Source organism: Pan troglodytes, chromosome 12 (genome assembly GCF_028858775.2).
Source record: "Pan troglodytes isolate AG18354 chromosome 12, NHGRI_mPanTro3-v2.0_pri, whole genome shotgun sequence".
NCBI lineage: Eukaryota > Metazoa > Chordata > Mammalia > Primates > Hominidae > Pan > Pan troglodytes.
In genome coordinates this window covers 37,120,623-37,146,195 of record NC_072410.2, presented here as the reverse complement: position 1 = coordinate 37,146,195, position 25,573 = coordinate 37,120,623, and the positions used below count along the sequence as shown (strand labels likewise).

General features: G+C 47.0%; 2 protein-coding genes across 10 annotated transcripts in view; one reads left to right on the top strand and one right to left on the bottom strand.

Moving 5' to 3' along the window:
• USP39 (ubiquitin specific peptidase 39) overlaps window positions 1–25,573 on the top strand; it is a 46,061-nt gene that overhangs the window by 2,648 nt on the left and 17,840 nt on the right. For 2 of the 6 annotated variants that reach the window (XR_010149354.1, XR_010149353.1), the window contains exons 1-6: window positions 10,512–10,835; window positions 13,610–13,679; window positions 15,880–15,974; window positions 18,044–18,180; window positions 19,937–20,089; window positions 25,131–25,356. Coding sequence is in view for 4 of the 6 variants with exons in the window: in XM_515591.6 (XP_515591.2) it covers window positions 10,568–10,835; window positions 13,610–13,679; window positions 15,880–15,974; window positions 18,044–18,180; window positions 19,937–20,089; window positions 25,131–25,356 (949 nt within the window). In the remaining 2 variants the exon portion in view is untranslated. Of the gene's footprint in view, window positions 1–10,270; window positions 10,836–13,609; window positions 13,680–15,879; window positions 15,975–18,043; window positions 18,181–19,936; window positions 20,090–25,130; window positions 25,357–25,573 lie in introns of those variants that run through there. The other 4 variants (XM_009442771.5, XM_054678566.2, XM_515591.6 and 1 more) reach the window with 3 other exon arrangements.
• C2AH2orf68 (chromosome 2A C2orf68 homolog) lies at window positions 1,023–6,450 on the bottom strand. Of its 4 annotated transcripts, XM_515590.9 has the most exons (4): window positions 6,238–6,450; window positions 6,023–6,141; window positions 3,794–3,945; window positions 1,023–3,426 (listed from the first exon to the last, which is right to left on the bottom strand). In XM_515590.9, the coding sequence occupies exons 1-4, from the start codon at window positions 6,342–6,344 to the stop codon at window positions 3,304–3,306; spliced, it is 501 nt and encodes a 166-aa protein (XP_515590.1). In that variant the 5' UTR covers window positions 6,345–6,450; the 3' UTR covers window positions 1,023–3,303. The 4 variants fall into 4 exon arrangements, with proteins under 4 accessions (XP_515590.1, XP_016804381.1, XP_054534542.1 ...); XM_016948892.4 differs by having other exon boundaries at window positions 6,023–6,437; XM_054678567.2 differs by lacking the exons at window positions 1,023–3,426; window positions 3,794–3,945 and adding an exon at window positions 4,395–5,928 and having other exon boundaries at window positions 6,238–6,437.

Here is a 25,573-nt window from a genome sequence, read left to right as displayed (position 1 = left end):
TGGTAAGAAAATAATCTGTACTTATTCCTCTTTCTGCACACAAAGCCCTCATTTAAATTTGTGAGCCTGCTTGGGATCCATTACCTAGCCATTCAGAGATCCTGTCAAATGCACAGCAGATTGGATACTCACCATCCCAAAGGGGTTCCTCCCACCTGGATGGGGCCAATCTCTAGTTGACAGTGCCCCTCAGAGTGCACCATGGAGATGGAATGTCCCTTCCAGAGAGACTTTTACACAGGGAAAAGCATTTGTTGGCTGGGCTCCAACTCTCATTTGGTACAAAAAGCTTTACATTCTTTTCCCTTCTTACATTACATTCTTCAAAGACTTCCGTGCTTGCCAGCTGGATAACAACTCAAGCTCTAGTGTTTACTCTTGCACAGCCCCAAACCCTTGGAAACTCAGCTTCGTTCTATCAGTGACATCACCCATTGTGGCCGAGGAACCACAAAACCTTAAAATACAGGCTTAAATTCAGCAAGCGAAGAACATTCCATATTGAATGGGCATGAGATATGCCTATCAGATTGTGTGTGTGTGTGCGTTTTTTAAAGACAGCCAATTACATCGTATCTAGTCAAATGAGCGGATTCTAAAGCAGCCTGCTGGGATGTTCCAGTTAGTCTAACGCTGTTGCCACTGTATGCCACAGCACCGGACAGTGTTCTTTGGGACATCTCTGGGAAATGCTCTGGAACATGCTCCTTGATGGAAAACACTAATTTTTGAAAGAAGTAGATGTCTGGAGGCAGGTCTGGTGAATAAACTGAATAGTACTGCCTTGGACCCCAGCTGAAGGGTGGCAGTAGGCAGTGAGGATGGGCTATAAAGCTGTTAACTGGCTAAGGGCCATCCTTGGGCAGGCATTTCAGACACATCTGTAGAGAGGGCAGTAGCATCTCCGATAGGCCAGCTCTGAAGGAAGCTTAATGCTTAATATAGTCACACTGCATGAATTAGCTTAGAATGCTCTCTTGGGTAAAAAATATTAATAGTGTATATGCACTTGAAAAGCAAAATTCCTCAAGAAAAAAAGTTTAATAGCAAGGAGTTTCCATCAGTCCCGGTCTTTGTGAGGATTACCACAACAAACACTTAAAAGGATACAACAGGTACTTATTAAATGCTGCCTTGCCTTTTACCTCTTCCTTTTTTTTTTTTTGAGATGGAGTCTCGCTCTGCTGCCCAGCCTGAAGTGCAGCGGCGTGATCTCGGCTCACTGCAACCTCCGCCTTCCAGGTTCAGGTGATTCTCTTGCCTCGGCCTCCCGAGTAGCTGGGATGGACTACAGGCGCATGTCACCATGCCCAGCTAATTTTTTGTATTTTTAGTAGAGACGGGGTTTCTGTGTTAGCCAGGACGGTCTGGATCTCCTGATTTCATGATCCGCCCGCCTCGGCCTCCCTACCTCTTCCTTTACTTAATAAGAATGCGGTCTAAATTTTCAGGTGCCAAGCCCCCAAACTCCTCTTCTAGCCTTCTGAATTGTGTAATAAAACCAGGAAACAGGTGATCCAGCTGTGAGAAAACAGACCTCAAATGTATTTCCAGACTAAAAAGCCAGACTTGCAGTGAAATCCTATGTTCCAAGTCATCAGATCAGTTTAAGGACTGGAAGACTAGAATGACTGACTGGTTCTCTGACCAGGAAGAACAGGGGTGGAGTCTGGGAGAGCCTCCTTGACCCAGGAGGCTTTGGAGGGTAGTTAACATTGGAAGTCAAAAGGCACTTGTAGCCCAGCTGCCTAAGTAGAGGACAAAGACTTTCTCCTTTCAAAGGAGAACTGAGCCCAGGATTGGTAAGTTTAAGGCACTTAACCTTGACCAGCTCTGTAGGTCTGGAGCATTCTGGTCCCTGGCCGCTTTCACCACCAGGCCCTTCTCACTTATCCACCTCACTTACTGCCCCAGCATTCCTTTGGCATTGCGAGCTGTGACTTGCCACATTTTAATGACAAGATTGAAGTAGCTACCTTGCAGGATAGATTTTCTGGGGTATAGGGGACAAACCAACAGTGCCATCAGGTGTCTTAACACCCGGATGTGGAGAAACCCCTGGGGCAAGGGCCTATGGTTTCAGGAAATCTCAGTTCTCAAAGGCTTAAAGCCATATTTCAAGGCACTGAGGTTAGGCTGATATGCTGGAAAACAAGTGCTTTGGAACTTCCGTACTGGAGGGGGAGGATGTCTTGTGGAATTCAGACGTAAGCCTAACCCTGCATTAGAAAAAATGTTCACCGGGTTAGATCAGTGGTATTCCTGGGGATCTTTATGCTAAGGATCTGAGTTACATACTCCTGGGAGGTAGGAGAGAAGGCCTCATTTCATTCCCTCTGGCGTGCTGTCAATCAGGCAATTATTGCTAATATTGAGTTTCCCTTTGTAGGTATGTTCAGAACTGTTAAGTCACAACTGGAGAGTAAGTTCCCACTTGTTTATAATTCCCTTTTAGTCTGAGCAGAGGACAGTCTGTTCATGGCTAGGAATCAAGTTGAAAGTTGGAATTCTGTAGCCCTGGCCGAGGCAGGTTTTGCTGTAAGAAATCTTTTCAGTTTAGTACCAACATCTTCCTAGGTTTCCTGTCTAGACAGTGCAAAGCAGTGGAACATGCGAGAAACGAAAAAGCCATGGAAAGGGAGGGAGACATGCTTGCAAATAGGCCTCGAAAATGGAGGTCTCCCACTTTATTGGTATCAGAATTACTTGGAGAGTTTTTTAGAAGGGTAGATCCCCAGGCCCCGCCCCCACCTCCAAAGTCCTGAGCAGCTGGAGGTACACAGTCATTTGGAGGGGGAGGAGAACTGATGGATTCTACCTGAGGCAAAAAGATGAGGGAAAGGAACAAAGAAAAAGGGCTGAAAAAAGGTCTATGAACACATGGGTGGAAATGAGCAAAAGCACAGAAGAAACATAAAATAACAAATGTGGCTCATGGAGCTGAGTGGAACAGCAGCAGCCAGGCATATGACCTCGGTGAGAAAGCACCATGTTGGCACGAGGCTTCATAAATTCTGGTTCTCCCTGGAGTCTCTGCTTCTAGAACACATTAGCCACACAAAATTCTCAAAAAAAAAAAAAAAAAAAAGAATTCCAGAATATCAGGCTGGGCAAATGGGTCAACATTTAAGAAAGAATGACTGCAAGGCAGGCCAGGTGTAGTCCTGCAACACCCTATGGATGCAGCAGCTCTGGGGGTCTCAAGATCAGACAAACTGGTCCTGGTACCCCCACACTAAATTCCCTGGGCAGAATTCTTCCGAGTGCAGTGAATCCAGCCTGGAGAGAACGCCTTCAACATGGTCAGTGTCGGCTCTGGCGCTTTGCAATCTCCTCCTGGATACGCAACTTGAGGGCTTCTCGCATGGGTGGATCCAGAGGCGTGTGTGCCGACACCTCCTCACTCACCTTTCCTGGGTCATCACCCTACGTGGAGGAAGAGTCAGGAGGCTCAGGGCCTGGCCTCTTCCAGAAAGGTGACCTGCCCTGTCCCTAAACACTCTCACAGAACTCCATTTAGCTCAAGGCTTTTTGCCAGCACCTGTCATTTCCTAGGTGTCCCCTGTAATAGTGATTCTCCACTGGGGGCCAAGAGCCCTCCCTGTTCCCCTACTGAGAATCACTGTGAGATGGGAGTGAGTTGTGCTCAAAAGCACTGCCCGCCAGGCCTAGACTCACATGTGGAGCAGACGCTTCCCATTGGGGGTCCTGAGGAAAACAGGGCTCAGGGTCTGACAATGATTACTACCATGGCCCAGGACCTTCAGGCTGCAGCTGTTTCCACCAGGCGTACCTGATAGACGATAACTGATGTGACCTCTCCACTGTCTGCCTCGTATTCTAAGCAGAAGAGCTGATGGCCAGAAGGCTCCAGCTCAGAGCCTCCACTACTGCTGCTTTCACCGGACTCTTCATAGTCTGGGTTGCGTGGGTGGGCAGAGACATCTGGAAGGATGAACCACAGTAAGAAAGAAGAGGGGGTGCTGCTGAAGGCCCTGCCCATAGAGATGCTGCAGGAAAATATACGGTTAAGAAAGCCCCAGTCTTCTTTTTTTTTGAGACGAAGTCTCACTCTGTCGCCCAGGCTGGAGTGCAGTGGTGCAATCTCGGCTCACTGCAACTTCCGCTCCCAGGTTCAAGCGATTCTCCTGCCTCAGCCTCCCGAGTAGCTGGGATTACAGGCAAGTGCCACCACGTCCAGCTAATTTTCGTATTTTTAGTAGAGATGGGGTTTTACCATGTTGGCCAGGCTGGTCTCGAACTCCTGACCTCAGGTGATCCACCCACCTTGGCCTCCCAAAGTGCTGGGATTACAGGCGTGAGCCACTGCACCCAGCTGCCCCAATCTTCTTATGGGTCCAGTGTAAGTGGTTTTTTTTTTTTTTTTTGAGACGGAGGCTTGCTCTGTTGCCCAGGCTGGAGTGCAGTGGCTAAATCTCGGCTCACCGCAACCTCTGCCTCCCAGGTTCAAGCAATTCTCCTTCCTCAGCCTCCCAAGTAGCTGGGATTACAGCCGCCTGCCACCATGCCTGGCTAATTTTTGTATTTTTAGTAGAGATGGGGTTTCACCATGTTGTCCAGGTTAATTTCGAACTCCTGGCCTCAAGGGATCCGCCCACCTTGGCCTCCCAAACTGCTAGGATCACAGGCATGAATCACCGCGCCCGGACCAGTGTAAGCATTTGGTGTGCTGCCAATCAAGGACTTATTTACCTTTGCATCCCTGCTCTGAGGCCAGCACAATCCTGTCACACAGTAGGTACACAATGCACATTTGTCTAGCAAAAAGTACTGGAAAGCAGAAGGGTGGATAGAGCTCTGCCTGGGTTCAAATCCAGGCTCTGCCATTTACTAGCTGAGATCTTGGGCAAGTTGTTTAACTTCTCTGTGCCTGTTTCCTGACTGTGAAACAGACAGAAGCTTTCTTATGAGGTTGTATAAAGACTCAATGAATTAATATACGTAAGATCTAAAAGCACTTTCACTAATGCCTAACAAAGGTAGTGGCACACACCTATAATCCCAGCACTTTGGGAGGCCGATGCGGGCAGATCACCTGAGCTCAGGAGTTCGAGATCAGCCTGGACAACGTGGAGAAACCCCTTCTCTCTCTTTTTTTTTTTTTTTTTTTTGAGACGGAGTCTTGCTCTGTTGCCCAGGCTGGAGTGCAGTGGCGCGATCTCGGCTCACTGCAAGCTCCGCCTCCCGGGTTCACGCCATTCTCCTGCCTCAGCCTCCCGAGTAGCTGGGACTACAGGCGCCCACCACCACGCCCGGCTAATTTTTTGTATTTTTAGTAGAGACGGGGTTTCACTGTGTTAGCCAGGATGGTCTCGATCTCCTGATCTCGTGATCCGCCCGCCTCGGCCTCCCAAAGTGCTGGGATTACAGGCGTGAGCCACCGCGCCCAGCCGGGGAAACCCCTTCTCTACAAGAAATACCAAAATTAACCGGTGTGGTGGCACACGCCTGTGGTCCCAGGTACCCGGGAGGCTAAGGCTGCAGTAAGCCCAGATCGCACCATTGCATTCCAGCCTGGGCGACAGAGACCTAGTCTCAAAAATAAAATAAAAACATTTTTAAAAAAGTAATAATGCTTAACAAAAATTGACCGTCATATGTTAACCAGTGTGATCTCTAGGTAGCGGGGAAGCTGGGGAAAGGCCATTTACTGGGTTCATTCCGCAATTATATGCTGGTCGCTCATCGCTGTGCCAGACTTTCTCTTTGCTAGGTAGCGGAGGACCTTACTAAAATACAGCACGGTGGGGCAAACCGGCAGATAAACTTCTTGCTGGCTCCCCGATACTCTGACAGCGATGCTTAACTGGGGGCTTATGAGTCGTCCCAGTTCTTGGGGAGAATCATTCAGCGGAGATTTGGGAGCGTTGAGGTGGAGGTTCCGGAAAGAGACGAGATGAGCTGAACCTTAGGAGTAAGAAGTGGTTTTTCCCTATAGAGAAGGGGAGTGCGTTGCAGGAAGAGCGCGCGGGCTGGAGGCAGGCGGGGCGGGCGGCCTCACCTCGGTGTCGCGGCAGGTACACCTGCAGGTCTGGCTTGCGGGGCCGCATCGGCGCGGGCGTGTGCCGCCTCCTCACCTTCTCCTTGGCCGCCTGCTTCACCTTCTTGTCATAGTCGTCCCTGCGGGGAGCCGAGCGGGAGTCAGGGACTGTCGGGCCGGGCCAGGCCAGGCCAGGCCAGGAGTGGTGGCGGCGGCGGCGCAGGGCGGGGCGGTACCGAGCGATCTGGTTCCGTCGGATATGGTGCACGAAGCCGTGGTTCATGTCCAGCCGCCCCCCAGGCTTGCAGCAGTGCCCCGGCCGGGGATGCGGCCCCGCCTCCATCAGGAGCCGTGGACGCAGAGTCGCCGCCGCCTCGACGGCCCCAACAACAGCCACCCGCCCACAGAGGTCCGCGCCGCCCCTCGCTCAGCTTCCGGCCCCGCATCCTAACTTCCGGTCTGGGAGGCCCCCCCTGCCTGGCCAAGCGATGCAGCGCACGGAGTTTTCGGGTCTGGTCGGGTCGGGTGGAGTAGGGTATGCTTGACTTCCACCCCCCGGACAGAGGGCTTTTGGTTTTGTTTTTTTTTGTTTGTTTTTTCGTAACATATCAATAGGAAACAAGGACTTCGGCTTACAGCTGATACCAGAACATTCAGAAAAATGCAAATCATCTATAACACAACTCGATGCTTACGGCGGTGCCTTCCCATCTTTTTTCTGGTAATAGGATGCTGTGCAATCCATCGCCATCTGCGTGACTTTGGCTGACCGTGTAACCCTGCCACTCCTCAGTTTCCTCATTAGTAAATGGGAACACCTAGAGCACCTACCTCAAATGGATTGTGAGGCCTTGAAGTGCTCAGGCAGGGCACACAGCGGCGCCCAGGCCGCAGGCTCCGCGAAGGCTCTCCTGGCCTCCTGGCCCGGCTTGCCTCCTGCTCACGGCGCCGATGGCTTAACTGTCCCCGCGGGAGGACCCAGGGTTTTTGAGGGACCTACGGGTGTATTATTTTCTTTTTTATTTATTTTTCCTTTTTTTTTCTTTTTGAGAAGGAGTCTCACTCTGTCGCTCAGGCTGGAGTGCATTGGCGTGATTTCGGCTCACTGCAACCTCCGCCTCCCGGGTTCAAGCGATTCTCCTGCCTCAGCCTCCCGAGTAGCTGGGACTACATGCGCGTGCCACCACGCCCGGCTAAGTTTTGTATTTTTCGTAGAGATGAGGTTTCACCACGTTGGCCAGGCTGGTCTCGAACTCCTGACCTCAGGTGATCCGCCTGCCTCGGCCTCCCAAAGTGTTGGGATTGCAGGCATGAGCCACCGTGCCCGGTCCTTTTTTTTTTTTTCTATTTTTTCTGACCACTGGGTTCACGTCACAGCGTGTAAAATTCTCAAGTCCTTTTACAAAAGTCAAAATCAGGAATTCATGATTAGGACAGGGACAAACGGCTGGATGCAGTGGCTCATGTCTGTAATTCCAAAACTTTGGGATGCCGAAGTGGGAGTATCGCTGGAGGGAGGAATTTGAGACCAGCCTGGGCGACACAGTGAGACATCGTCTCTACAAGAAAAAAATACATTAAAAAAGAAAGAAAGAGCCGGGCGTGGTGGCTCACGCCTGTAATCCCAGCACTTTGGGAGGCCCAGGCGGGCAGATCAAGAGGTCAGGAGTTCGAGACTAGCCTGGCCAAAATGGTGAAACCCCGTCTCTACTAAAAAAAAAATACAAAAAATTAGCTGGGCTTGATGGCCGGTGCTTGTAATCCCAGCTACTTGGGAGGCTGAGGCAGGAGAATCGCTTGAACCCGGGAGGCGGAGGTTGCAGTCAGCCGAGATCGAGCCACTGCAGTCCAACCTCCATCTCAAAAAACAAAAAACAAAAACAAAAAACAGGGACCAATGGTGGTCCAGCCACACGATGGAATATTACTGAGCAATCCAAAGGAAGATCTGTAGCTCAACAACATGGATGGATCATAAAGTAAATATGCCCAGTGAAAGAGGCCAGGGACTCTGTATGATTCCATTTATATGAGACTCTAGGAAGTGCAAACTAATCTATAGTGACTGAGAGATCAGTTGATTTTTGTGGGGGTTCTCTGGGAGGAAGAGGATATCTTTGGGGCTGGGTAGATTCTTTAAATTTTTTTTTATTTTTTTATTTTTTTGAGGCAGGATCTCACTGTTGCATAGGTTGGATTGTAGTGGTGCAATCACTGCTCACTGCAGCCTCCACCTCTCAGGCTCAAACGATCCTCCTGCCTCAGCCTCCTGAATAGCATGCCACCATGCCCAGCTAATTTTAAAATTTTTTTGTGGAGACGGAGGTCTCTCTATGTTGCCAAGGCTAGTCTTGAACTCCTGACCTCAAGTGATCCTCCTGCCTCAGGCCTCCCAAAGTGCTGGGATTATAAGTGTGAGCCACCGTACTGGGCCCAGATCCCGTCTCTTGATTGTGGTGATGGCTTCATGGGTGTATATGTTACAGGAAAGGGATCCGTATTCAGACCCCAAAGGAGGGTTCTTGGATCTTGTGCAAGAAAGAATTCAGGGTGAGTCCACAGTGCAAAGTAAAAGCAAGTTTATTAAGAAAGTAAAGTAGCCAGGTGTGGCGGCTTATGCCTGTAATCCCTGCACTTTGGAAGGGGAGGCGGGCGGATCACTTGAGGTCAGCAGTTCCATACCAGCCTGGCCAACATGGTGAAACTCTGTGCCTACTAAAAATAAAAAAATTAGCCGGGCATGGTGGCAGGTGCATGTAATCCCAGCTACTCAGGAGTCTGAGGCAGGATAATCACTTGAACCCAGGAGGCAGAAGTTGCAGTGAGCCGAGATCTCACCACTGCACTCCAACCTGGGTGACAGAGCAAGACTCTGTATCAAAAAAAATAAAATAAAATAAAGTAGTGAAAGTACAGCTACTCCATTGACAGAATAGGGCGTTCCTGAAAGTAAAAGGAGGAACGCATCCACCATGGCTACAATGCTTGTTTATATATAGGATAAAAAGATCATGGGGAGATGTGCTCTGCTACAAGGGTTTGTGATAAAGGATTAATTTTATTAATTATTATATTTTGCAAGAAGAAATATTATCTTTAAAGCAAAATTAGGAATGCCTTTATTCTCCAGATATTGGGATATTAGGACACTCCCAAGTCTGGATCTGTTTAGTAAACATTATCTCTCTGTTCCCTTAACTGTAGACATCTCTAGGTTAGGAATACCTAACTTCCTGGGAATGCAGCCTGTCAAGGCCCAGCCTCATTTTCCTAACCCTCGCTCAAGATGGAGTTGGTCTGGTTCAAACACCTCTGACATATACCGCAAGTCAGAATTCAGTAAATTGCACACAGTGTGGTGTGGTGTGGTGTGGTGTGGTGTGGTGTGGTGTGGTGTGGTGTGGGTATGACGGAGAGTTTCACTCTGGTTGCCCAGGCTGGAGTGCAATGGGGCGATCTCGGCTCACTGCAACCTCCGCCTCCCGGGTTCAAGCGGTTCTCCTGCCTCAGCCTCCTAAGTAGCTGGGGTAACAGGCTCATGCCACCATGCCCGGCTCATTTTTGTATTTTTAGTAGAGACGGGATTTCACCATGTTGGCCAGGCTGGTCTCCAGTCCTGACCTCAGGTGATCCGCCCGCCTTGGCCTCCCAAAGTGCTGGTATTATAGGCATGAGCCACAGCGCTTGGCCTAAATTGCACACTTTAAACATGTAGTTTGTTGTATGTCAATTATACCTCAATGGAACGGTTCAAACAAGCAAACAAGTTCAAGGCAGGTCCTGAGGTTAGAGCTTTATTAGCTTCATGGTAAATCCGTCTTTACCGGGCATTTGCGTTTTCATGGTACCAAGAACCTTCTAAAAGTAGAATTAGGGCTGTCAAGGGGATGATTTGGGAATGTCGCCTAGTTTTCCTGTGCAGCATTGTCAGCCCCCAAGCCGCGGAGACTGTGGGAAACGACCTCACGGTGGTGGTTTCGAGGCACAAATCTGGGGCCGAATGACAGCTTCTTTGTTTTTGAGACGGAGTTTCGCTCGTTGCCCAGGCTGGAGTGCAATGGCGCGATCTCGGCTCACCGCAACCTCCGCCTCCTGGGTTCAAGCGATTCTCCTGCCTTAGCCTCCCGAGTAGCTGGGATTACAGGCATGCGCCACAATGCCGGGCTAATTTTGTATTTTTAGTGGAGACGGGGTTTCTCCATGTTGGTCAGGTTGGTCTCGAACTCCCGACGTCAGGTGATCCACCCGCCTCGGCCTCCCAAAGTGCTGGGATTACAGGCGTGAGCCACCGCGCCCGGCCTGACAGCTTTTATCCAGAAAACTGTCGCCAGTAAAGGTTCCCGTCTCAGTAAACTGTAAACGACAGTAGGCCCACAGAAGGTTCTAAGGGGAGAGGAAGCCAGTGCAGGAACAGCACCGCCCACAAATTTTCTGCAGCGTGATTTGTCCCCAGTGGCGACTCGTAGAGAGTTCGGGGCTCGCTACCAGCCCCTCTCCTGATTGGCCTTGTGCCGCGCGCTCGAGCGTGCTTGGCGCCTGCGCTGGACGACTCGGCCGGTAGTGGAGATGTCCGGCCGGTCTAAGCGGGAGTCTCGCGGTTCCACTCGCGGGAAGCGAGAGTCTGAGTCGCGGGGCAGCTCCGGTCGCGTCAAGCGGGAGCGAGATCGGGAGCGGGAGCCTGAGGCGGCGAGCTCCCGGGGCAGCCCTGTGCGCGTGAAGCGGGAGGTCGAGCCGGCGAGCGCGCGCGAGGCCCCGGCTTCTGTTGTCCCGTTTGTGCGGGTGAAGCGGGAGCGCGAGGTCGATGAGGACTCGGAGCCTGAGCGGGAGGTGCGAGGTGCGCGGGGCCGGGCCGGGCTAGGCGCGAGAGCCTCTTTTTTTCGCGTCCTTTTTTCTTGTCTCTAATCTTCCGCCAGGTCACTGCGCCGGAGTTGGGGGAGGGGTGGGGTTGGGGTGGAGAAGAGGAGGGATCCAGACTCGACGGTTCTGCTGTTCGACTTGTTCGGATGAAGACAGTACCCTTCTCAATAATCGTATAGTATTTCTTTTTTCTTTTTCTTTTTTTTTTTTTGAGATGGAGTCTCATTCTGTCACCCAGGATGGAGTGTAGTGGCGCGATCTCGGCTCACTGCAACCTCTGCCTCCCGGGTTCAAACGATTCTCCTACCTCCGCCTCCCAAGTAGCTGGGATTACAGGCGCCCGCCACCACGCCCGGCGAATTTTTTGTGTTTTTAGTAAAGAAGGGGGTTTCGTCGTGTTAGCCAGGATGGTCTCGATCTCCTGACTTCGTGATCCGCCCGCCTCGGCCTCCCAAAGTGCTGGGATTACAGGCGTGAACCACCGTGCCCGGCCAACCGTATGGTATTTCTAACTGCAAAAATCGTAACAACAGCAGCTTCCCTTTATCGAATGCCTGATGTGGGGGCTCAGTGCTGATTTTACAAGTGTTACTTCCTTCCATTTTAAAAAAGAATTTTTTTTTTTTTTTTTTTTTTTTGCGTTTTAAGAGAAGCAAGTCTCGCTATGTTGCCTAGGCTGGTCTCGAACTCCTGGACTCAAGTGTTCCACTCGCCTCGGCCTCCCAAAGTGTTAGGTTTACAGGCGTGAGCCACCGTGCACGGATTTCCTTCAGTTTTTACATCTAAGGTCTTGTAATTTCTGTAATCAAGATATTCAGAATGCTTGAGCAATAGGCACCTCTACTAAAGTATGGATTATGTAGCAGTTTTTAAGCTGAATAAAGTCTGGAGACAATTTTCCATTAGTCTCTTGAGTTTGTGCACGTACTGCGACCATTGCCTGACTGCCTTTGCTCCTGGACTCTCGTTAAGGATGTTCGTGTAGTGAGCAGCCTTGGAAGATAGAAATGGTGTCTCCCTACAAAACGAGGAGACAAGGGCACAAGGAGACAAGGGCACAATCCGTTATAAAAGATTTGGGGCAGGGTGTGGTGGCTCACACCTGTAATCGCAGCTACTCTATAGGATGAGGTAGAGTTCAAGACTAGGATAGGCAACAGAGCGAGACCTCGTTTGAAAAAATGGTTAATAGTTCAGATTCTCTAAGCACAGGGTTCGTCTCCTGTAAGGCAGCTCACTGTGTGCATGGGTTCTCCTCACTTTGCCTTGTGGGAATTCACTTGGAAAACTGACACCAATGCTATATTCTGGCTACTGTCATTGCTCTAATAAACTGTCCTTTATTTCAGGCCAGGTAGTCACATGCTTTCCATCAGCATTCATAAAACTGTGACAGGCTAACTTGTTAGCTTGCGAGTAGGGTAAGATCTGAGACCCACTCAAGTTTTTGACAAGTGGTAGATTTATAGATACACATGTACATTCTTCTTTTTTTTTTTTTTTTGAGACAGTTTCACTCTTGTTGTCCAGGCTGGAGTGCAATGGCACGATCTCAGCTCCCTGCAACCTCTGCCTCCCGGGTTCAAGCAATTCTCCTGTCTCAGCCTCCCAAGTAGCTGGGATTACAGGTGCATGCCACCATGCCCGGCTAATTTTTGTATTTTTTAGTAGAGATGGGGTTTTATTATATTGGTCAGGCTGGCCTCGAACTCCTGACCTCAGGTGAGCCGCCTGCCTCTGCCGCCCAGAGTGCTGGGATTACAGGCATGAGCCACTCACCCAGCCACTCTTTAAACTATGTAGTACATTTGTGGCTGGGTGCAGTGGCTCACGCCTGTAATCCCAGCACTTTGGGAGGCCAAGGAGGGTGGATTGCAAGGTCAGGAGTTCGAGACCAGCCTGGCCAACATGGTGAAACCCCGTATCTTCTAAAAGTATGAAAATTAGCTGGGTGTGGTGGCGTGTGCCTGTAGTCCCAGCTACTCAGGAGGCTGAGGCAGGAGAATTGCTTGAATCCGGGAGGCGGAGGTTGCCGTGAGCTGAGATCGCGCCATTGCACTCCAGCCTGGGGGACAGAGCGAGACTCCGTCTCAAAAAAAAAAAAACAAAAAAAAAACGAAACACACAACTACATGGTACATTTGTATTACAATTAGTTTATTTTAGTGCTTGTGACATATTTCATATTTTTCATGCTTTATGGGATTTCTTTATGTAAAATGCAAACAAATCTTCTGTTGATTTTATGTATACCAAATATGTTCTCCCAGTTTGTGGCTTGTTCTATTAGTGGGCTTTTTTCTTTTCTTTTTTTTTTTGAGATGGAGTTTTGCTCTTGTCGCCCAGGCTGGAGTGCAGCGGTATGATCTCTGCTCACTGCAACCTCCTTCTCCCAGGTTCAAGCGATTATCCTGCCTCAACTTCCTGAATAGCTGGGATTACAGGCGCCCACCACCATGCCTGGCTAATTTTTGTATTTTTAGTAGAGACGGGGTTTCACCATAGTTGGCCAGGCTGGTCTTGAACTCCTGACCTCAGGTGATCCACCCATCTCGGTTTCCCAAAGTGCTGGGATTATAGGCATGAGCTACCGCGCCGGGCTAGTGGACTTTTTTTTCGATATTGTTGCCACCTAAACAACAGGAACTCATCTTGATTAGTTTTTCCCATTTCTGTTTCTTTTTTTGTTCTGTTAGTTGGCCCTGAGTATAGGTTTCCCATTTTCAAAGCCTGTGATGATTTTCCTTTCAGCAAAGAATGGCCGAGTGGATTCTGAGGACCGGAGGAGCCGCCACTGCCCGTACCTGGACACCATTAACAGGTCAGTAGGACAGAGATGCTGAGGATAGCACAAGAACAGTGGAATCTATGCAGAAAGTTTTTGGACTGTACAGTGAACAACACATTGACAAACTTTACTTTTTTTGAACCTGTCTAGAGAGTTGTGCTTCTTGCCATGTTACTCCTTATTCTTTGATTTAAAGTGTCAGAATACATGTTGTTAAAGATCTTATTTTGCATTTGTATGTTGGGATAACAGGATGCATAGTATCCTAAAATAACAGTAGCACATTGAAATATTTATGGAGTATCTAGTATGTGCTGGATACTATTTTGGGTGCCTGGGATTCAGCAGAAAAAAACCACAGAAATTTGTTTGAAAGCTGAGGTAGTTTACCTCATCATAGCATTCTTTTCTCTGATTCCCAGGTGGCATGTAGAATGTTTTTCAACCTATATTGTAGGGGAATGTTCTACAATAATATAATTACTCTTGTAAGAGCTGGGTGTGGTGGCCCACGCCTTTACTCAGCCCTTTGGCAGGCCAAGGCAGGAGGATCACTTGAGGCCAGAAATTTGAGACCAGCCTGGTCAACATAATGAGACCCATCTTTTTTTTTTTGAGATGGAGTTTCACTTTTGTCCCCCAGGCTGGAGTGCAATGGCGCAATCTTGGCTTACTGCAACCTTCGCCTTCCAGGTTCAAGTGATTCTCCTGCCTCAGCTTCCTGAGTAGCTGGGATTACAGGTGCCCGCCACCACGCCCAGCTAATTTTTGTATTTTTTTTAGAAGAGACGGGGTTTCATCATGTTGGCCAGGCTGGCCTCAAACTCCTGAACTCAGGAGATCCACCTGCCTTGGCCTCCCAAAGTGCTGGGATTACAGGCATGAGCCACCACGCCCAGCCAACGAGACCCATCTTTTAAAAAAACTTAAAAAAAAAGTTATGGCCGGGTGCTCTGGCTCATGCCTGTAATCCCAGCACTTTGGGAGGCTGAGGCAGGCAGATTGCTTGAGCTCAGGAGTTTGAGCATCCTGGACAGCATGGCAAAACTTCAGCTCTACAAAAAATAAAAAAATTAGCCAGGTGTGGTGGTGCACTCCTGTAGTCCCAGCTTCTTGGGGGGCTGAAGCAGGAGGATTGCTTGAACCTAGGAGGTTGTGGCTGCAGTGAGCTGAGATTGCGCCACTGTACTCCAGCCTGGATGACAAAGTGAGACCCTATCTCAAAAAAAAAAAACCCAAAAAAGTTATAAGGGCTGTTCATTATGGTAGGCATGAGCCACCTGTGGCTTCAGTGGCTCCTGCAGTTGAAGAACTGAATTTTAAATTTTATTTAATTGAATTACAGTCAGCCTCAGTATCAGGATGTGGAACCTGAAGGTACAAAGGGCCAGCTGTAAGGGGCTTGAACATTGTGGATTTTGGTATCTGAAGGGGTCCTAGAACCAGTGTCCTGTGGCTACTGAGGGACAGCTGTATTTTAAATTTAATTGTCAATAGCCACTTTGTCTAGTGGCCTCTAATAAATTAGACAGCATAGCTCTTTGGGATTATTATCGGTTAATTAAGAGTTACTATTTGAGAATAAATCTCTTTGTGGATTCAGTGGAGATAAGGTTTTTGTTCCTTACTGCCCAGTACTCACTTTGCACTTGAATAAATAGGTCTGTTTGTAGGTATTCTGAAATTCTTCAGGCTTTCCATTTGTTTTTATGGATAAAAATACATTTTTATTTTGTAATTAATTATTATTATTATTTGTTTTTAAGAGAGGATGCCACTCTGTATCCCAGTCTGGAGTGCAGTGGTGGATCACAGCTCATTAGTCACAAACTCCTGGGCTTAAGTGATACGTTTTTCTTTTATGCAAGGATTTATTCACCCTTTTTATGTCCTCTCCACCTCCAGAATGCTGTTGGGGTACTGTTACCTTAGTCTAACTTGTAGCTTTCCCTCTAGAGAAAGTGACTGCAATGGAAAGTCCTGAACTGGTTACAAACACTAATGAGAAAGAGGCTCGTGGGTATTATGTGTCTGGTGGAGACACCTCAACAGTGCTTTGGAGCATGGCGGGTGGAGGTGAGGAATAATCAGTGTCCCCATGGTGTATATATGGTTGTGAACTGTTTTCTGAAGGATGTTATGTGGTATCATGGGTCACAGAGCCAACACTGCTTCATTTGCGTGCCTTCCTACGTGTCCATCCTATTTATTTTTTTCTGTTTTGTTTCCTTAGGAGTGTGCTGGACTTTGACTTTGAGAAACTGTGTTCTATTTCCCTCTCACACATCAATGCTTATGCCTGTCTGGTGTGTGGCAAGTACTTTCAAGGTAAATAAGTTGTTAGAGCTAACTGAGATCTGCTCCAAAGGGACTTTTTTTTTTTTAAAGAAAGTAAGCTGTTCTCAGGAATCATATCTAATAATTTCTATTTGTTTCCAGGAAATTGAAATATTCTTAGAAAACCAATAAGAGGTTCTCTGACTGGTCAGAACCTGGATATATCTTTAAGAGAGAAAGAGCTAGTCATATGAAAGACTGTAATCTCAAAGACTCTGGGTTCTCGAATCTCTAATATATGTATTTTTTTAATTTTTACTTTTTAAAAATTATTTTGAGACAGAGTCCCGCTTTGTTGCCCAGGTTGGCTCACTGCAACCTCCGCCTCCTGGGTTCAAGCAATTGTCCTGCCTCAGCCTCCAGAGTAGCTGAGATTACAGGCGCCTGCCACCATGCCTGGCTAATTTTTGTATTTTTAGTAGAAATGGGGTTTCACCATGTTGGCTAGGTTGGTCTTGAACTCCTGGCCGCAGGTGATCCACCTGTCTTGGCCTCCCACAGTGCTGGAATTACAGGCATGAGCCACCGCGCCTGGCCTAATTTTTTTTTCTTTTAAGAGATGGAGTCTCGCTCTGTCACCCAGGCTGCAGTGCAGTGACGTGATCTTGGCTCACTGCAGCCTCTTGACTCCCAAGTTCAAGTGATTCTCCTGCCTCAGCCTCCTGAGTAGCTGGGATCACAGGCATGCACCATCACACCCAGCTAATTTTAGTATTTTTTAGTAGAGACGGGGTTTCACCATATTGGCCACACTGGTCCTGAACTCCTGACTTTAAGTGATCCATACTCCTCAGCCTCCCAAAGTGCTGGAATTACAGGCATGAGCCACCGTGCACGGCCACATTTTTTTAAAAGATGAGATTGTACTCTGTTGCCCAGGCTAGTCTTGAAATTCCTGAGCTCAAGCAGTGTGCTTGCCTGTACCTCCCAAAGTGCTGGGATTATAGATGTGAGCCTTTGCACCCTGCTATCTGGCTAATTATTTTATTTTATTTTTTTGTGGAGACAAGGCCTTATTATGTTACCCAGGCTACAATTTTTTTTTTTTTGGAATATTCTTTAGCTCAAAGGACTTTTTTTATTCCATTTTTTCCTGAAAATTTATCATTTCAACTCATTCACACCAAGCAGATGCCATGTACATAGTATAGTGGAGGATTCAAATGAGGTAAAAACAGCTGGGCACAGTGGTTTACACACCTAATCCTAGCATTTTGGGAGGCCGAGGAGGAGGATTGTTTAAAGCCAAGAGTTCAAGACCCACCTGGCTAACATAGCAAGACCCTGTCTCAAAAAAAGAGATAAAAACTGTATTCTTTGCTCTCATAAGGAGCTTATAAGGAGTCAAGGTTGACATGTAAAACAACCAGTGAGTTCCGTTAGATCATAAAGATTACTGCTGGACTGTGGCACGGAGTAAAAATAAGTGCAATAGGAGTTGAAATGTGCAAAAATCAGTGTTAGCTGGAGTGTTTATGTTGAGTTCATGGAAGAGTTGAGGTGGGACTTGAATTGGCAGGACATAGAGTTTGAATGGTTAAGGGAGAGAGATTCTAGAAAGGAGTAGCAACATGAAAAAAGTTACATAGATAAAGCATTGTCCTGAATATGGGCATTTGGAAATCCAGGACTGAGTGATGATGGACTGTCATAGGATATGTATGTATTTATGTTTATGTGTATTTATGCACACATATATGCATAGATATTTCTAGTTTCATGTATATAGAAAACTATATTGAATATATAGTTATATGTATTATATATAGTTATATATATAGGTTATATATATTTTACATATATATTAAAAATTAGTGAAATTTGTTTCCCTAATCAATGTCTTAGGCCATCTAGAGAATGAAGTAACTAATGTGCTAGTCTTTCTTGCTAATTTTTTTATGAGAGAACTTCATGTGGAGGATTCATTTTATGAATGGCATAATATTTGTTTTTTGCGGATATTAACATGTTCCGGTAGAAAATAATGAAAGGAAAAGCAAACCTGATCTGCGTGTTCTAGTATCTGCCCTTCTATTACAGCTTTTCACCCTTCCCTACAGGCCGGGGTTTGAAGTCTCACGCCTACATTCACAGTGTCCAGTTTAGCCACCATGTTTTCCTCAACCTCCACACCCTCAAGTTTTACTGCCTGCCAGACAACTATGAGATCATCGATTCCTCATTGGAGGATATCACGGTGTGTGTCTAAGAGGGTTGGTTTGGGGTCCATTCTTTAATGAGCCATCCCAGGGCTCCCAGGGGACTGCCCCACCTGAGGACAGGGAAGAATCTCAGTCCCTTTAGGCATCGAGAGGCTGCTTTCTCTTTTGGGAAGAACTGGGGAAACTGAGTAAGGTCAGAATTCATAGTTGCAGCCTGTAGTCTGTAACTTAACTGTCATTTCTACTTGTAACATTGAGGGCTAGGACTGAAGAAATATGGGTGTATTCTGATGGGGTTTAAAGTGTTTTTGTGAAATTATTCTTCTACACTTTGAAGTAGGGATATGAATTGGTCCTGGTGTAGGACAGTATTTACCAAGCTGCACACCAGCTCCTGGCTGCTTTTAAGATACGACGTGGCCAGAGCATCCAGCCACAGATGTCTCATCTGTGGGCTCTAGTTCGTGATCTGTACCAAGAGACACTCATTGTACTGAGCATGGAAAGTCCTCTTGGGCTTTGATTAGTGTTGGGCTTTTGATGATTATTTTCCTTTTCAGCACGTGGGGTGTATTCATGGTGCCAAGTGCTCTGTTCTTGTTTTTGGTTTTTTTTTTGAGACAGGGTTTCACTTTGTCGCTCAGGCTGGAGTGCAGTGGTGCCATCACAGCTCACTGCAGCCTCGACCTCATGGGTTCAAGTGATACTTTTACTTCAGCTTCCCAAGTAGCTAGGACTGTAGGCATTACCATCATGCCCAGATACATTTTTAAAATTTTTTGTAGAGATGGAGTCTCACTGCGTTGCCTAAGTTGTTCATGCTCTGTTTATTTTTAAGGAAAGCGTGGTATTTAGTCTTTGAAATACTGCTTTTTCTACTTGTGAAAGTTGTATAAGCCTATTATTAATAGTTGAGATTAAAATAGTTATGGACAGGCTTGGTGCGGAGGCCCACACCTGTAATCCCAGCACTTTGGGAGGCCGAGGCAGGTGGGTCATTTGAGGTCAGGAGTTTGAGACCAGCCTGACCAACATGATGAGACCCCGTTTCTACTAGAAATACAAAATTAGCTGGGCATGTTGGCACATGCCTGTAATCCCAGCTACTTGGGAGGCTGAGGCAGGAGAGTTGCTTGAATCTGGGAGGGGGAGGTTGCAGTGAGCCAAGATCATGCCATGGCACTCTAGCCTAGGCAACAAGAGCAAAACTCCGTCTAAAAAAAAAAAAAAGTTATGGTCAGTATTTATAGAGGGAAAAACTGGGCTAAATTCAGTGTTTCAAAGCGAGTTTGGGATGATCTCTGTCCAGTCTGTGACATAATGACTGTGGTAACTCTGTGCCTGGGAAGAGTCTGATCCTGCTCTTCCAGTACCAGGGACTCATGGAGATCCTCATTCCCACCCAGAGTGGAGGAAACTCTCCTGCTCCAAAGCTAGGTCCATGTGCTGCTCCCAGGAGGTTCTATCTGAGACTTAGACTGCCTTTAGGAACTTGAGTATTGTATGGTTTCTGGCAGTCAGTTTTCATGAGTTGACCAGACCTGAGGTCGGCGAAAAGACCTGGGATTCAGTGATTTTGGGATAGACACAGAGATCCCCTTGTAGATTAGCCATGGGAGAGGATCTACTCCGTGTTACTTCAATCTTTACACCTACTGGTTCGGACTCTTTTTCTGTGTGTGGTGGGATGTTCATGGCCAAAGTGTTTTTTGTTTTTGTAGAAATTACTCTTACAGACATTTCTTGTGAACTCAGTTCTTAAACAACTTAGCATTTTCTTTTGCTTTGCAGTATGTGTTGAAGCCCACTTTCACAAAGCAGCAAATTGCAAACCTGGACAAGCAAGCCAAATTGTCCCGGGCATATGATGGTACCACTTACCTGCCAGGTATCGTGGGACTGAATAACATAAAGGCCAATGATTATGCCAACGCTGTCCTTCAGGTAAGATCAAGACGGGAACATTGAGGAAGAGAAGGACACCCAGAAGGCTGAGCACAGTGGCTCACCCCTGTAATCCCAGCACTTTGGGAGGCCCAGGCAGGCGGATTGCCTGAGGTCAGGAGTTTGAGCCAGCCTGGCCAACATGGAGAAACCCTGTCTCTACTAAAAATACAAAAATTAGCTAGATGTGGTGGTGGAAGCCTGTAGTCCCAGCTATTCGGCAGGCTGAGGTGGGAGAATCGCTTGAATCTGGGAGGCAGAGGTTATAGTGACCCGAGATCGCGCCACTGCACTCCAGCCTGGGGAACAGTGAGACTCTGTTTCAAGAAAAAAAAAAAGAGAGGGACAGGAAATAGTATGTGTACTGGCCAAGAAATTACTGCCTTCGGCCAGGCGCAGTGGCTCATACCTGTAATCCCAGCACTTTGGGAGGCCAAGGCAGGAGGATCACCTGAGGTCAGGAGTTCGAGACCAGCTTGGCCAACATGGAGAAACCCCATCTCTACTAAAAATACAAAATTAGCCGGGCTTGGTGGTGCATGCCTGTAATCTCAGCTATTCGGGAGGCGGAGGCAGGAGAATCACTTGAACCCAGGAGGCGGAGGTTGCAGTGAGCTGAGATCACGTCACTGCACTCCAGCCTGGGCAACAAGAGCGAAACTCCTCCGTCTCAAAAAAGAAATTACTGCCTTCTTGTAGAGTATAGTCAGATGATCCTCAGACACCAAGTCTTGCTAAGGACTCTACTTGAGTAATTGTTCTGCAACAGGCAGAGCATTCCTTTGCTCACTGGGCTGCTGTCAAATGGTGAGGCTTTTTCTAGCCTCTGGCTCATGGCCTCTGGAACTTCCAGGGAATGAGGGACCGAATCTGTGTTGCCTTGCAGTATCAAGTAAGAAACATGCCAGATGCATTTTTTTTTTAAATGGTGTAGATATTTGTTGTGCTGGCTGATCAATGACTTTCTCCTGCCCATGTGCTCATAACCCTGAAATTGGAAAGGCAGAAAACCAAAGCTGTCCTATTTTCTTTTTTTTTTTTTTTGAGACGGAGTCTCAGTCTGTTGCCCAGGCTGGAGTGTAGTGGCGCAATCTCAGCTCACTGCAACCTCTGCCTCCCAGGTTCAAGCGATTCTCCTGCTTCAGCCTCCCGAGTAGCTGGGATTACAGGCACCTGCCACTGTGCCTGGCTAAGTTTTGTAGATACAGGGTTGTAGTAGAGTTTTAGTAGTTTTAGTTTTAGAGACAGGGTTTCACCATTTTGGCCAGGCTGGTCTTGAACTCCTGACCTCGTGATCCACCTGCCTCGGCCTCCCAAAGTGTTGGGATTACAGGCATGAGCCACCGTGCCCATCCCTTATTTTCAATTAAAAGTTGTTTTTAAGAAAATTTTATGAGTAATAGGTGCATACTGTAGAAATTTTTTTTTTTTAGAGGGAGTCTGTCACCCAGGCTGGAATGCAGTGGCATGATCTTCGTTCACTGCAACCTCTGCTCCCCAGGTTCAAGTGATTCTTCTGCCTTAGCCTCCTGAGTAGCTGGGATTACAGATGCCTGCCACCACACCCGGCTAATTTTTGTATTTTTAGTAGAGATGGGGTTTCACCATGTTGGCCAGGCCGGTCTTGAACTCCTGACCTCGTGGTCCACCCGCCTCAGCTTCCCAAAGTGCTGGGATTACAGGTGTGAACCACCATGCCCAGCCAATTTTTAAATGTTGGTAAGTATAATAAGAAAACAATAATCCTACTTCACCAAGAAAATGATTAAAAAATTATAATCATAAACACAGGCTTATTGGGGAAAACATGTATAAATTGTGAGGGGCTGGGCATGGTGGCTCATGCCTCTAATCCCAGCACTTCGGGAGGCCAAGGTGGCAGGGTCCCTTGAGGCCAGTAGTTTGAAATCAGCCTGGCAACATAGCGAGACCCTGTCTCTATTTAAAAAAAAAAAAAAAAAAATTAGCTGGGCACAGTGGTGCATGCATGCCTGTGGTCCTGGCTGTTTGGGAGGCTGAGGTGGGAAGATCCCTTCAGCCCAGGAGTTCGAGGCTGTTGGAGAAGTTTGAGGACTTTGAAAAGTGCAGGCATTACAGGTGTGAGCCACTGCACCTAGCCTTGGATCACTTCTAAAGTTAACTATTTGTATTTTTTTCTTGAGTTATTGGGCCTTACAGACTCCTTTCCTATTGGTTCGTCTTACTGAGCTTTAAGAAATATATGATAAAGTTCTTCCCTTTTCTGTTGCATATGTTGCAAATGTTTTCTGCTAATTCTTATTTGGCCTTTAAATTTTTTAAGTGATATTTTTGCCATGAAGAATTGGACAAAAAACTGTAAAGGCATATTTTTTACATTCAGTGTCTGCTCTTGGTGTCATGCCTAGTCTCTGGAAAGGTCAAATTCTTAAGTAGAGAGACTTTTCATCAGATCGTTCCTCTTAAATCCTCTCATGGCTGCGTGAAAACTGATTTTTTTTTTTGAGATGGAGTCTCGCTCTGTCACCCAGGCTGGAATGCAGTGTCACAATCTCAGCTCACTGCAACCTCTGCCTCCCAGGTTCAAGCGATTCTCCTGCCTCAGCCTCCCGAGTAGCTGGGACTACAGGTGCGTGCCACCATGCCTAGCTAATTTTTTGTATTTTTAGTAGAGACGGGGTTTCATTGTGTTAGCCAGGATGGTCTCGATCTCCTGACTTCGGGATCTGCTCGCCTCGGCCTCCCAAAGTACTGGGATTACAGGTGTGAGCCACCGCGCCCTGCCGAGTGAAAACCATTATAGGATGGACAGATAGAATTTGGATTTGGTCAGAGCTGTTAGTCTTGGCTTTCTGATGAATTTTAGATCGCGTAGGAAGTTCTCTTTATAAAAATAAATGGATTAACAAACCCTATGTGATGATGTTTCCACTAAAATAGGGTTGACTGGACCAGGTCATCCATCTGGAGGGTGGATAATTCTTCTCTGAGGATGACCAATATTATTTATATTGTTGCTGAGGCCAGAGTGCAACCTTTTCTCCACAAGATAGACAACTGAGAATTAGGATAAACTTTATCCATCCTCTTGTTTTGAGAGTAAATCTCTCTTTTTAGTAATTATTCTACAAACAGGAAGTCCTTGTTTCTTTAGCTGAGCTTAGCTTGTCGGGGCTTTCCTAATCCCCTCTGTGGTTGAAGTGCTCTCTGTGTTCTGAGTTGTCTTCCTTAGAGGTGCCTGGGTTATTACATTTAGCAGAAACCCTTCTAGCTGACTCCCTGAATGGATGACCTTGTTTAAGAAAGAAATGTGTTCATGGTAAGCACAGTGCTGGTCGGGAAGGACCTGTGGGGATACTGCATTTTTATTTAGGGTGTCTTTGGTCCTCTTCCTCCCAGTTTCGTTTTGTTTTGTTTTTTTGAGATGGAATTTTGCTCTTTTTGCCTAGGCTGGAGTGCAATGGCGCGATCTTGGCTCGCTGCAACCTCTGCCTCCCGGGTCTAAGTGATTCTCCTGCCTCAGCCTCCCGAGAAGCTGGAATTACAGGCACTCACCACCACACCCAGCTAATTTTGTATTTTTAGTAGAGACGGTTTCACCATGTTGGCCTGGCAGGTCTTGGACTCCTGACCTCAAGTGATCGGCCCACCTTGGCCTCCCAAAGTGCTGGGATTATAGACCTGAACCATCGCGCCTAGACCCCTCCTCCCAGTTTTGTAGCTCAGGCTGATGAGCCTGTGTTTCTTCCTGAAATTAATACGGCTAGTTTTTATCTTTCTGCTTAATGAGATACAATTTGTTTTTATTGTCCTAAACCTTTTGACCATTTTCTCTTTTTCTTTTTTTTTTTTTTTGAGACGGAGTTTTGCTCTTGTTGTCTAGGCTGGAGTGCAGTGGTGCCATCTTGGCTCACTGCAACCTCCACCTCCCGGGTTCAAGTGATTCTTCTGCCTCAGCCTCCTGAGTAGCTGGGATTACAGGCGCGTGCCACCATGCCCAGCTAATTTTTGTATTTTTAGTAGAGACGGGGTTTCACCATGTTGGCCAGGCTGGTCTTGAACTCCTGACCTCAGGTGATCCTCCCACCTTGGCCTCCCAAAGTGCTGGGATTACAGGCATGAGCCACCTCGCCTGGCCGACCATTTTCCGTCATAACAGAGTATATTTACTTTTAAAAAAAAATTTTGGCTGGGCATGGTGGCTCAGGCATGAGAATTGCTTGAACCCTGGAGGCAGAGGTTGCAGTGAGCCAAGATCGTGCCACTGCACTCCAGCCTGGGGGATGGAGCAAGACTCGGTCTCCAAAAATAAAAAAAAAATTTCAGTAGGTTTTTGGGGAACAGGTGGTTTTTGGTTACATGAATAAGTTCTTTAGTGGTGATTTCTGAGATTTTGGTCACCCATCACCCAAGCAGTGTATACTGTACCCAGTGTGTAGTCTTTTATCCCTCACCACCCCCCACACTCTTTCCCCCAAGTCCCCAAAGATCATTGTATTGTTCTTACACCTTTGCGTCCTCACAGCTCCCTATATTTACTTTTATGTACAATTATATGGTTTTAGTATGGGAAAACATCACATTTTAAGATAATTTTCATATTATTTTAGTGTGGAGTTGAGAGATGGGAGAACTGTGTTTCCTAGGTAGTTATTTTTGCTTCAACCAAAATGGATGATGAAGGAAAGAGTATTTGGATTATAGCCTTCTGCCTTATGAATTTAAGTATTGTCACAGCATAATTAGAGTAACAAAAGGAAATTGTTGAATAAGTTGATAGAGATTTGAATACCTGTGTTTTGTTTTGTTTTGTTTTAACCTTCTTTGTGGTATCCACATCAGCAAAGTTGTCTGCAGAACTGTAGTTCATATGAAACTCAACGTTAATGATATTTCTGTGATGTGAGCCTGGGTAGGATTCTCCAAGGGTCCATTTACTTTTGGCTCTTTAAGGCCATCACAGGCACATCACAAATTCTATTAGGAGAACTTTAATTGGAAGAGCTTGGCTCAAGGGGTCCTACAAAGGGGCTTTGGGTTAATCGGAGTGTTTGATTTTCAGGCTCTATCTAATGTTCCTCCTCTCCGGAACTACTTTCTGGAAGAAGACAATTATAAGAACATCAAACGTCCTCCAGGGGATATCATGTTCTTGTTGGTCCAGCGTTTTGGAGAGCTGATGAGAAAGCTCTGGAACCCTCGAAATTTCAAGGCACATGTGTCTCCCCATGAGATGCTTCAGGCAGTTGTACTTTGCAGTAAGAAGACTTTTCAGATCACCAAACAAGGTAAGAACAAGTCATTCATGTTTCAGGACAACAAAACTAGTTTGATGAACAAATTTATTTCCACTTGGCAGTGAATTTTTTTTTTGAGATGGAGTCTCACTCTGTCACCCAGGCTGGAGTACAATGGCATGGTCTCAGCTCACTGCAACCTCCACCTCCAGGGTTCAAGCGATTCTCCCGCTTCAGCCTCCCAAGTAGCTGGGACTATAGGCATGCA

What these genes read in the sequence shown, in the direction of transcription:
- C2AH2orf68 (XM_016948892.4), bottom strand. Translation starts at nt 6,344, where the DNA reads ATGGAGGCGGGGCCGCATCCCCGGCCGGGGCACTGCTGCAAGCCTGGG. An exon ending in GTACCTGCCGCGACACCGAG is followed by an intron (nt 3,946 to 6,022) that starts GTGAGGCCGCCC and finishes TCATCCTTCCAG; the next exon opens with ATGTCTCTGCCCACCCACGC. An exon ending in CATCAGTTATCGTCTATCAG is followed by an intron (nt 3,427 to 3,793) that starts GTACGCCTGGTG and finishes TCCTCCACGTAG; the next exon opens with GGTGATGACCCAGGAAAGGT.